Here is a 12,346-nt window from a genome sequence, read left to right as displayed (position 1 = left end):
AGACCACACACTGACTCTTAAAAATCCCTTACAGCCCAGGGATTCCATGTATATTAACAAATAACCTAAAAATTCAGTGTTCTTCAGCATCCAAAGCTATGAGCCTCTAATGTTTGGGTTTCAGAATACATGACAGAAATGGTGGGATATTTGGGAGTACGTTGTCTTTAATTAGGGCATCTTTGTTAAGTCACTTAATCATTGACTCTGCTACTTTGTCACCCTGTCCACATTTATTGGCTTGTTGATTAAATGAGATTGTGCTACTTTCCTTTTTCTTTCAATACTCTAACTAGCTGCATTTTTAAGATCTGCAATAAAGTCTAATGCACTCAATTTCAAAGACAAACAGGCAAATGCCAAAAAAAGCTGGGAATATGTTTAGTGTCCTGGGTTTCATCCACATTTGATGTGATATTCTATGTTTTCTCTACCTCTGTTCCCAGCCCTGAAACAAAGATTTATGTTTTAATTGATGGCCTGGGGGGGGTCCTATAAGATCCTTAATAATTAATGACAGATACCATTCTTGAATGTTGTTTCATGTGGCAAATATGTTGGGTTGAACAAAAAGTTATTAAATTTTTTTCCCTTAAATTTTATCTAACAGAAAGTTATCCTCTGGAATATCCCATTCCTCCAGGGATCCTAGAGGTCCCAGAATGTTGAGACAGAAAAGACCTTCCAGGTCATCTCACCCAGCCTTCTGGGTGATACAGTTTAATCCCTAGAATCTCACAGCTTGTTAGGGGCAGAGGAGGGAAACAAATTCAGAATTCCTGAGTTCCAAATCCATGCTTTTGTCATTATACCACTGCGCCAGGATTTACTCATACTTGATGTTGTCCAGACTTTAGCTTATAAATAAAATGGAAAATTCTGTATGAAATTATTTATATTGTACAACACTCAATTTTGCAATCTCCTCATTCAATTTTTTACTTTCAAGTGGAGTTTATACTTTTAACAGTTCCGAGCTTTTGGTTCAATGCTCAGTTTCAACCTCCTGCTTACAGAAGCCCTTACTCTTTCCTTCCATCATCCTTGTTTAGGAGTGCGGTGAGCTTATCTGGCTCAGAACACTTGCATTCCTCTCATCTCCTTTGTTCACTAAAAAACCCCTGCCTGATCCCCTCCCTGGTATCCGGAAGCCTGGTTGACCAGGATGTATTGCTGGAGGAGGAAGAGGCAGGGGTGAGTAGGCCGGGTGTCCTAAATCTTCATGTGTGCTTGTTGGCGCTGTGGGGATAGAAGCTGAACGCCCAGCACTCAGGCCATACCTGAATCCTGCTTTGGTTCTGTCGGTACAAGGAACAGGTTCTGAGAGGAGACGTGCTGCTCTCTGCAGTAGTGAGCATACTGAGGGGCTTTAAAGTCGTGATGCAAGTATCTCAGGGACAATGGAGATTTTGCTCCAGGAAATCCAGACTCTGTGTGCATTTTCTCTTTGTATGCATGGGAGGGCTTGTACCTTTTCTGTCTCTTTGACTTTTTTTTCTCTCCCTCCCTGGCTCTTTCTTTGTGTGTGTCTCGCTCTGTCCTTGTCCTCCGGCAACTTCCTACACACTCTGTCTCCACCTCTGCTCTGACCCCAGCTCTTTCTTTATTTCTGTCTCTCTTCCTTAATTGGCCATAATTTATAACTATACCCTATTATTCATAAGTTATTTGATTGGATAAAATGTTAACTTTCCTATTCATACATTTAAGGGCTAAGAAGCAGAACAGTATGCATTTTTCTCTTAAACACTAATTTAATGGTAGTTTAGTTCATATTGCCCCAGGACGAGCTCCTTTAAATCCGTGCCATCAATATAACATTGCCCCCCCTCAGCACCCCATCTGAGCCCATTGACGGAGATTTCGCTCCCTGGTTCTGCTCCTCTAACATTTTGATACTTGGAGGCAATGAAGACTCTAGCAAAATGTGGGACTCAGACAGGGATGGGACCTTTGGCCTGCACTGCCCCTACCTCTCCAGACTTTGAGCAGTCCCTGAGTGGCCCTTGTGCATCAGGGCAGGGGTGGGGAAGGGGCATAAAGAGGGTGGAATGGCCCCAACTTAGAGATAGGCTGAATTCTCAGACCCTTTGTGTTATTCTGGGAGCTTAGCGCCCAGAGAGGAGATTCCCAGACCACAGCGTCCAGAGAGCCGAGGCATGGGCCAGGGAGAATGAAAGGGAAGAGAAGTCACAAGAGCAACAATAGCAGTAGCAACGCTTACTGAGAGCCTACGTTGAGCCAGGCATTTTTATAAGGTTAACACATGTAATCCTCACAACACCCTATGAAATAGGCAATATTATGCTTATTTTATGGTACACTGAGGCACAGAGTAGAGTTGCCAGTTAAATTTGAATTTCAGATAAGCAATGGAAAATGTTTTTGTATAAGCATGACCCAAATATTAGATAGAACACACTTAAAACGTTATGCATTGTTTATCTAAAATCCAAATTTAATAGGGATTTTGTAACTATATTGGCTAAATCTGGCAACCCTAGCACAGAGAGATAAGGACACTTACTCAAGGTTGCACAATTATTAGTGGTAGAGCCAAAATTTAAACTTGGATAGTCTGACCCAGGGGAGAGTCCTTAATTACCCCACTGTGCCTCCCATCCCTGGCCCTATCTTCACTCTTTCCAGGCACCTCCCTTGTGCTGGGTGTTACCTCCACACTGAGGGGTCTGACTTGGACCTCCCTTTCCTAGATGGCCCCAGCAGTCTTCTATGCCAGCTCCTCAGCCATACTCTCTGTACCTTCCGAAAGCATACATAATTGGCTCATTCCTTTAAAATCCATTAGTTCAACACTTATGTATTGTGCACCTGCTATGTACAACCCTCTCTACTAAAGTAGCCCTGGCTAGTAGATTCATTCTGGAAAGGATTGGAACAGTCGCCATATGTCCCTCTCCTTCTAGATACTTCCATCCAATATGACCCTGATTGAGGCTCTGTGTGCTCCAGGCAGGTCACATAACCATTTTCAATGGAGTGTCTAGAGATAATGTCCCCATGTTTGTTCTCTACCCCAGGCAAATGACTAATGGAGTGATTCCCAGGCTGGGTAGAATAGCAGGGCAATGCTGTCAGGGGCAGACAGGGGAGAGTTTGGGACCCCATAGAGGGCCTCTCATTCTCAGCCCATGACTGCTCCTGGATGAGACCTTTCTAAGAGGACATTCCAATCTTTCCCTATCCACCCCCACAGGTACTACTTTCCATGCCAACGTTGGCTGGCAGTGGAGGAGGATGATGGCCAGCTGTCCAGGGAGCTATTGCCAGTGGATGAGTCCTATGTGCTGCCACAGAGCAAGGAGGGTGGGGGAGGCGGTGACAACAACCCCCTCGACAACCTGGCCCTGGAGCAGAAAGGTTTTCTAAGCTAGAGCTGATTTCTTTCTCCAGCACCCCTCCCCTCTGCCTCTCCCTAACCCTAAGTCTCCATCTTCCTTCCCTCCCCTGTGGGCTCTGGGAACTTCCTCCCTTGACAGTCTATTGTATTGCCCTCTCATTCTTCTGTGACAAGACTGGGGAGGTAAAGGGGACATAGTCTCACATATCTAGTGTAAGGCAGTATAAAGCACACAGCTTAGGACTGAGTTATTGTCAGAAATGAAATGGAATGGATTGGAATCAAATGGAATGAATTGGAATGGAGTGGAATTGACTGAAATGGGATGATTGGAATGGAATAGATTGGAATGAAATGGGATGGATTGGAATGAAATGGAATGGAATGGAGTAGAATGGAATGGAATGAAGTGGAGTGGAGTGGAATGGAATGGAGTGGAATGTGATGGGTTGGAAGGGAATGGAATGTATTGAAATGGAATGGAATGCATTGAAGTGGAATGAAGTGGAGGAGTGGCATAGAATGGAGTGGAGTGGATTGGAATGGAATGGAATGGAATGGGATGGGTTGGAATGGAATGTATCGGAATGGAATGGAATGGAGTGGAGTGGAGTAGAATGGAATGGAGTAGAGTGGAGTAGGATGGAATGAGTGTAGCCACTTCTGATTCAGTCTTGTGCCCTCCCCTATAGGCACTCAATGCATTTTTGTCAAAGGAAAGAATGAACAGTAACCTTCAAGAGTTCTAGATGCTCCCCTGAAATATGCATCCCTAAAACTCCCAGCCAGGAGGAGTCAGAATGGGGCTCCTGGCTGCTGACCCTTTGACCCTCAAAGTCTCCCCTAACCATCCTATCAACTCTGTTGATTGAAGGCTTCCTGTATAAGCCAGAGGCAGAGGACTCACATCTCTACCCTCTGGAAGTTTCCAGACTAATGGTGACTGCAGAGTAACACATGCTGAAAAAAAAATGATTCCTAGAAATGGCCAAGAGGAACATAGAAACATACTTATTACTAATCACTGGGCTCACAGATATAGGATTGAAGGGGCAAGAGAAAAATTGGAGTGATGAGGCTAGAGGGAGTGAATCAAGGAAGCCCTCCTAGAGGAGGTGGCTGTCCTCTTTCCTCCTTTCATGAGAGGAACAATCTACAATTCATTGCTCTATACTATTCTCTTGGCAGATAAATCTACCACATTCTCAGTGACCATAAAGACTGGGGTTAAGAAGAATGCGGGCACAGATGCTAATGTCTTCATCACACTCTTTGGCACACAAGATGATACTGGTAAGAAAGCAGTGCAGGGCCAAGGTTCACCCACATTCTTCCCCAGGGAGACCAGAAGACTCGGCAGAAATTTCCAAGGGAATCCTAATTACGCTTTTGTCTCTCAATAGGATGCAAGCAATTAGCCCTATCGAGAAAGGCAGTTCCTTTTTTTCTAAAAATTTTCTTCTTCTCTGAGCCAGCTTTCTTTTTCTGTTCTAATGGTGAAGGTAGCCGTGACTCCACCCAATAACAATCTGGGACAAGGTGGTTTTGCCCAACTTTCAATGAAATTCAGCCATGATACTCTCAGTATGAGGCACTCTAGGCATTGTAGAGTTGTTCAGGAGCCTTTGCCCAGGTACTCAGAGAAGGTGGTGTTCAGTGTTGGGTCCAGCCATCTACTCATGCCACTGTCTCCAGCCATTCTATTGAGTTTAGAGAGGAGTCAGTCCCTCAAGTAGTCATCATACATTTGCTCAAAATCCTGCAGGTCCAGAGCTTAGTGCCAAGCATTATTGAAGAATAAATGGACCTAACCCTTAACCGTGGGGTGCTCATATCTACTACAACAATGTGCTGGTAGAGAGCATGGACTCTGAAGCTTGTCTGATTGGTTCAAACCTCCACTCCACCATTTATTAGCTGTGTGACATTGGGCAAGTTGCTTAACCCCTTTGTGCCTTAGTTTCCTCTATTTATAAAATGAGGATAAAATTAGTATGTGCCTTATAGAGTTGTAGGTCTAATGAAGTTGAACATGTACAACATTTGGGACAAAGTGGCACTCAATAAACATTAATTAACATCAATTATTTAATAGGTTGGATAAAGCAGATAATATATAATGATATAATTAGGTCATAACCTACAAATGTATGTGATTGCAATCATTTCTGAACCATGATCAAAGAAATTAATCAGCTTTGGCAACTGCTTTTATTAACTGAGGCCTTTCTATGTGTTAGACACATTCTTGAGCATCCAACAGTCATCAACTCATTAAATCCTCACAACAGCCCTACAGGAAGGGACTAAGACCTGTCCTTTTTTGACATTTGGAAAACCAAGTCTCAGAAACATTACATAATTTTCCCAAGGCCACCCAGTGGTAAGTGGCAGAGCTAGGCACTGGACCAAGGTCTATCTGTCTCTCTGTATACTTAAACCAGTCTGTAGTGAGCCTAGGAATAGCAGACGACTTTCTACATGAGGTGGGCCCAGAGCTGGGACTTACTGGGGTACAGGGACATAAAGGCAATGCAGTGCATGCTGAGGCAGGAGGACATAGTGATGACTCTGAGATCACCTCAGTTTCAGACTGACATTGCAGGCAGTCTCAGGACTGATTATATATGTGAAATAGCTGGGGATTGGGGCATTCAAATTCATCCCTCCTCTGTCATCCAGAGAAGATGCTCCAGAGATTCCCACATGTCCCATCCCTGAAGGAAACCCCATGTTTCCCCCAGGGAACATAGAGAGTGTGGCTTTGTCACTGGCTACCTCTCCATGTAGAGAGTTGTGAGGGTATGGAAGTGGTGCAGCATTGACTTAGAGTTCTACCACTGTCTCCTGGATGATTTTGAGTAAGGTATCTCAACATAAACTGGAAATAAAAATGCCCACCCTAAAGGGTTATTGTAAAACTCAATGAAAGAACACACACCAGAAAAGTGCCCACTGTGAGTTGAACAGTGAAAACACATATACACAGGGAGAGGAACATCACACAGCGAGGCCTGTCAGGCAGTGGGGGGTGAGGGTGGGGATAGCCTTAGGAGAAATACCTAATGTAGATGATGGGTTGATGGGTGCAGCAAACCACCATGGCAAACCACCATGTATGTAACAAAACTTCACATTCTGCACTTGTACCCAAGAACTTAAAGTGTAATTTAAAAAAATTTTTTTTAAAGATAAAAAGAAAATATGGTGTATATATACACCATGGAATACTACTCAGCCATAAAAAGGAATGAAATAATGTCTTATACAACAATTTAGATGGAGCTGGAGCCCATTATTCTAAGTGAAGTAACTCAGGAATGGAGAAACCAAATACTGAATGTTCTCACTTAGAGAGATAAGCTATGAGGATGCAAAAACATACAAAATGATATAATGGACTGTGGGGACTCATTGCGGGAAGGTTGGGAAGGGGATGAGGGATAAAAGACAACATTGGGTACAGAGTACACTGCTCAGGTGATGGTGCACCAAAATCTCAGAATTCACTACTAACTCACCCGTGTAACCAAAAACCACCTGTACCCCAAAAGCTAGTGAAATAAAAAATGTTTAAAAATGCCCACTGTGCAAAGGTGGCCAGTAGATGATAATTGCACAGTCTAAATTTGGTGGAAGTTGAGAAATTTGGTCATTTTGAAGAGGGATTAAAGGTTTGGGTCTGACTAGGCTTGAAAGGCCTCAGGTCCAGCCAGTCATGCTGGGGTCATCCGATCCACAGGAATGACCCTCCTGAAGTCCTCCAAGACAAACAGCGATAAGTTTGAGAGGGACAGCATTGAAATCTTCACGGTGGAGACATTGGATCTGGGAGACCTGTGGAAAGTCCGTCTTGGCCATGACAACACAGGTGTGGCTTCCCTCCCCTCTGCTTCTTGCTAAGACTTTAAGCACCATGGACAGGTCCTTGTGGGCCTCTGGGAAAGATTCTGGAAATTTGAATGTCATCTGTCTTCTGTAATGATACAGCTTCCTCAATCCCTTTAGCCCAGTAGAGCCCAGAGAGTCCTCAGCTGCACACAGAGTTTCTGGCCTAATTAGTCTAGAGCTGTACCTGGACACTGGTGATTTTTAAAGCCTTTATCAACCCCAGTGTCGGTAATTTTAATGCACAGCCAGATATGAAAATCTCCGATCTAACGCAGTAGTTCTTTGAGTGTGCAACAGAATCACCTGGGGGGTTATTAACTCACAGATTTCTTGGCTCCACTGCTAGAGCCTTTGATTCAATTGCATCATTCCTATCATTGTGTAAGATTATAAAGCTTTTGTAAACACAGGGTCTTCCTGGCATCCCTGAGTTCTGTTTGAAGCCCCTTCTTCAAGGAAGGACAGCATCCTTGCTTCCTCTCAGTGCCCTCCCACCTCAGCCTCCCCCTACTCTCCTGTCATCTCCTACTGATGCTCTTTTACTCTTACTAATTTCACTGACAGCAGCCTGGAGTGTGAGCCAGCTTCAACATCTGGGTGCACATTTTAATGGGAGTCACTTTAGCAATGCTGCAAGCAAAAGGGATGTCATGTTAATGGTATCAGCCAGCCACCTAAGGAAGGATGTCAGGAGTCCCTGAAGTTACCCACAGGAAATCATCTCTGCTCAGGTCCTTGATGGGTTCTGTGTCTTCTCTCTCTCTAGGCAAGGCCCCAGGCTGGTTTGTAGACTGGGTAGAGGTGGATGCCCCATCTCTTGGGAAGTGCATGATGTTTCCCTGTGGCCGGTGGCTGGCCAAAAATGAAGACGACGGGTCCATCGTCAGAGACCTCTTCCATGCAGAGCTTCAGACGAGGCTGTACACGCCATGTAGGAACCACACACGGCAAGGCCAGCCCTTCTCTGGGGCCCCATCACCAGCTACCCCAACTCAGCCCCAGTTCCTCTTTCAGGATTGACTGTGGGCCAGGCCCACCTTGAAGATTTTGGTCTTTCATCCCTGTTCTGAATTTTCTGAGCTCTGTGGGGGCTGTGGGCAGAGTTCTGGACCCAGGAAATGAAAATATGAAATTTATTCTAAACTCCACTCCAAGCTAGCTGGTGACAACAGGTAGAGAGCCTAACCTCTCTAGGGTTCAGATTCCTCATCTGCAGCATAGAGGTAATAATGCAGGATGACAGCAATATCCAAAAGGAAGAAAGATAAAGGTCTAACGGAGGAATCATTATCAACCCTGTCACCAATCCTTACTCCAGTCATTAACATGCCAAATAAGTCAGCAGTATAAGATTTTCTCAGGTGGTATACATGACTGCCAGCCCCACAATGGCTTGAAAGGGCCTTCACTTATGGGTTGAAGGGAAACACAGCCTGGACCCTGCCAGACCCAGAATTCAAAAAGAAGGTGAATGTAATTCCCTTTTCTAGCTAAGGAGAAGAAGGTAAGGCAGTAATTTGGTGAAGTTTTGACACTTCTTTCCACTGTCATCATCAGAAAGAATGTATTAAATGTTTATAGACATGTAAGTACGTAGTACTATGTACTGGGAATCAAACTGAAATTAACTAAACTCTAAAAGTCTGTCTGAATTTGGTAAAATCTGAATAAAATCCAGAGCATATAATTTTTTCTAACTAAATAATAAACTGTACCACAAGATTTCCCCCAAACAACTCATACTTAATAGCATGTATCAGTGATGAACAATTTTTTTGCCTAAAGCAATAAACTGAAATGAACAGATCATCAAAATATCTTCTGATCCAAAGTCTAAAATGAAGTGACATTTCTCTGGCTGGGCATGCCCAAAGCCAGCCCTGGATCCAGCCTCTATTCCCAGGAGTCACCTGTAGGAGAGGACAGACTCTGGCCTGAAAGATGTGCATGGGGTTGGCAGCAACATTGGGTGGGACCCTTGAGGACAAACGTATCCATTTCTCCCTACATGCCCTAGGACACACAATACCAAAAAAAAAAAAAAAAAAGATAGAGTTTGTATGGTTTGACTTTGAATATGTTCAGTTCCAGCCTGATATTAAAACTAACCTAAAGGGTGAACTTCCTGCCCAGAAGCTTCCAGGGGCTCTCCTACTGCTGGCCAGTCTCAGGAAAGCTCAGATTCTGTTGCCAGCTTTTCTGTTCAAGGTTTTCCAAGTCTTGGGTCAGGGAGAAACCCCAGAGGCTCAGAGGAAGGGACTGTATGCTGCAGAGATGACACCTCTGTTATTGGTTGAGCACCCGGCAGGGTCGAGGCTGTTTCCCTTCAACCTATAGGTAAGGGCTTTTTCAAGCCATTGTGGGGCTAGTGGTCACCTCCGTGGGCTGTCTCTTTCTGTGGCCTGTGGCTAAGCAGCAGTACTTATCTCTAGTTCACAGCAACAGGACTCCTAGAGGCTGACCATACAGGCTTTGTCAGACAAGCCTGGGTTTGAGTTCAGATTCTACCATGTGACTTTGGGCAAGTTACTTCACCTGTCTGAGCCTTGGTTTTCTCATCTGTAAAATGGAGTGTAATAATACCTACTCCCTCGGGTCATTGTGAGGGTTAAAGGAGATAAGGACCATAGCATGCTCAGTACAGAGTCTGACATGTAGGAAGTACTTAATAAGTGATAACTATTACTACTATTACTGCTGCAAGTATCACTACTACAACCCTACAGCAAAGTAGCTATGATGATAAATGAAAGCAACATCTTCATCCAGAGAAGGTTAGGGCCACAAGAGAGAAGGAAGCTTCTATTGTGACTCCTTTCAAGGGCCAAGATTACAGGATAGAGTAGACATCCACTTGAACTGTTTCTCTGGGTTTTCAATATTCTTCTTTTTTTTCTTAATTTTTTTTTAGTTACTGTGACCCAGAGTAAGTGTACACATTTATACACGTATGCAAAAAATAAAAATGTCACAAAAATTGTACCCTCATTATGTGTGATATACAGTGATATTTTTCTATTAGATTTTTTCAATTCCACATATTTTTAAAAATACTGTTGACAACCCACTGAACTCATTTCACAATCTGCTAACAAACTAACCTATAGTTACTATAGCAATACGTTGTTTCAGGTGGTCTCAAACTTTAGTATAAAGTATGAGTTAAATATTTAGATCCCTAGACCCATCCTGCAGAGAAACTAAGGCAGGGTTTGCAAATCTGTATTTTTTTTTTTTTTAAGAGAGAGTCGCACTCTGTTACCCAGGTTGGAGTGCAGTGGCGTGATCTCAGCTTACTGCAACCTCCACCTCCCAGGTTCAAGCAATTCTCCTGCCTCAGCCTCCCAAGTAGCTGGGGCTACAGGTGCCCAACACCACGTACAGCTAACTTTTATATTTTTAGTAGAGACGGTTTCGCCATGTTGGCCGGGCTGGTCTCAAACTCCGGACCTCGAGTGATTGGCCCACCTCGGCCTCCCAAAGTGCTGGGATTACAGGCATGAGCCACCACACCTGGCCTGCAAATCTGTATTTTTAACAAGCATCACCAAAAGTTTCTGAAGCAAAGGTCTTCCACCCATGCATAGAGACGTACTGGTCTCTGTTCACACTGGTGGCTGCCCACCAGGAAGCTCCTTGCTAACAGCACTGATTTGTCAACCCTCTTTCGAGGGGAGATAGTCCTGTAAACCCTGGTGCAGCCCTTGCCTCCTGCTATCCCCTCCCCTATAAAAGACCTATGTAATGTGACGAAACCTGAATGCGGGGCTGCGTGTGAGGTGGATGGGTGAGAGATTGGGAGCAGTGAGAGATTGGGAGCAGGGGATAGGGAGAAGAGTGAAAGAATGCTCACTACCGTAGACTGGCCGACCCAATCAGCAAGTTGCCCTCTGAAATCTAGTGCTCTTGTTTATGGAGTCTCTTCAGCCAGGCACCATGTCGAGGGCACTTTACAGACAATGGACACTGAGGCTCAGAAGTAACTTGTCCAGATTACACCAATGGTCAAGACAGAGCTGGGATTCCAGCCTGGGCTTGTCAAATTCCGAAGCCTGTGCTTTCAACCAGTCTGCTACATGTGCTCTGGGATGTGACAGGCTCACACACCCTGGTCTGAGGGGGTGAGGGTTTTCTGTGAGGGCTGGGCAGGACAAGACCCCACCTACAGTTGCTAGGCAACCTTGTGAAGGTCCAGGTCCCTGGGCAGCAGCTCCCCAGTGCAAGGGTCTGGGCTGGTGGTGCTGGTGAAGAACTGGCTCTCACCATGTTTGTTTTCTGTTCTGTCATCCACTCTGGCTTTGCCCTCTGACCACCACCCTCAGTTGTTCCTTACGAGATCACCCTCTACACCAGTGATGTCTTTGCTGCTGGGACAGATGCCAACATCTTCATCATCATCTATGGCTGCGATGCCATGTGCACCCAGCAGAAGTATCTGTGCACCAACAAGAGGGAACAGAAGCAGTTCTTTGAGAGGAAGTCTGCCTCCCGCTTCATTGTAGAGGTACTTGGGCTCAGCAGGCTGTCCAGGGATGGAGTAGGTCAGACAGAGGGTGAGGAGAAGCCCTACCTTCAGGGCAGAACACATGCCCTTCATCCTGATGCACTGCTATTAGAGAGGAAGGTGGGCAGCTCATCCTACCTTCCTGGGCCTCAGTACATCCAAGCAACCAGGGGAATGGTGAAACTCACCCTGCTCCTCCTGGACTGGTGTCAGGCTCAAAGGCAATGAGAGACAGGACTTGGGAACACTAGAGGCATAAAGCCAACGGGCCTCTCTAGAGCTTCCAACAATAGACACTTACCCACAGGTGGAACATGGCTCCCAGACTTGCTGGTTGTGGGGTTCTGCTGATACTGCTAGCCAGGGAGAGGTGGAAATCCCACCACCAGTGGTCATGGGCTAGGGTCTCCTGCTCAGCTCTCAAGCTATGGTCAAACAATTTAATAGAGAAGAGCATTCTGTATGTTCCATGGCTTCCCATCAGGTCTTGACAATGGGGGTGCTGTTGTTCAGTGTTTACTGTGCATGTAGGTCATAGCGCCTTGGAATCCATATACTTCAATTTAGTGCATACACACTGTACCTGCCCA

General features: G+C 45.0%; 1 protein-coding gene across 1 annotated transcript in view; it reads left to right on the top strand.

Annotated features, from left to right (window-relative positions):
* The window catches only part of LOXHD1 (lipoxygenase homology PLAT domains 1), a 181,203-nt gene that overhangs the window by 106,604 nt on the left and 62,253 nt on the right, over positions 1-12,346 (top strand). Inside the window, exons 22-26 of the mRNA XM_054460472.1 lie at positions 3,218-3,381; positions 4,550-4,654; positions 7,104-7,232; positions 8,019-8,183; positions 11,575-11,756. Of these exons, the coding sequence (XP_054316447.1) occupies positions 3,218-3,381; positions 4,550-4,654; positions 7,104-7,232; positions 8,019-8,183; positions 11,575-11,756 (745 nt within the window). The remainder of the gene's footprint in view (positions 1-3,217; positions 3,382-4,549; positions 4,655-7,103; positions 7,233-8,018; positions 8,184-11,574; positions 11,757-12,346) is intronic.

The sequence above is a fragment of the Pongo pygmaeus genome, chromosome 17, assembly GCF_028885625.2.
Source record: "Pongo pygmaeus isolate AG05252 chromosome 17, NHGRI_mPonPyg2-v2.0_pri, whole genome shotgun sequence".
Lineage (NCBI taxonomy): Eukaryota > Metazoa > Chordata > Mammalia > Primates > Hominidae > Pongo > Pongo pygmaeus.
Note: the sequence above shows the minus strand (reverse complement) of the source record. Positions and strands in the feature narration are given on the sequence as shown.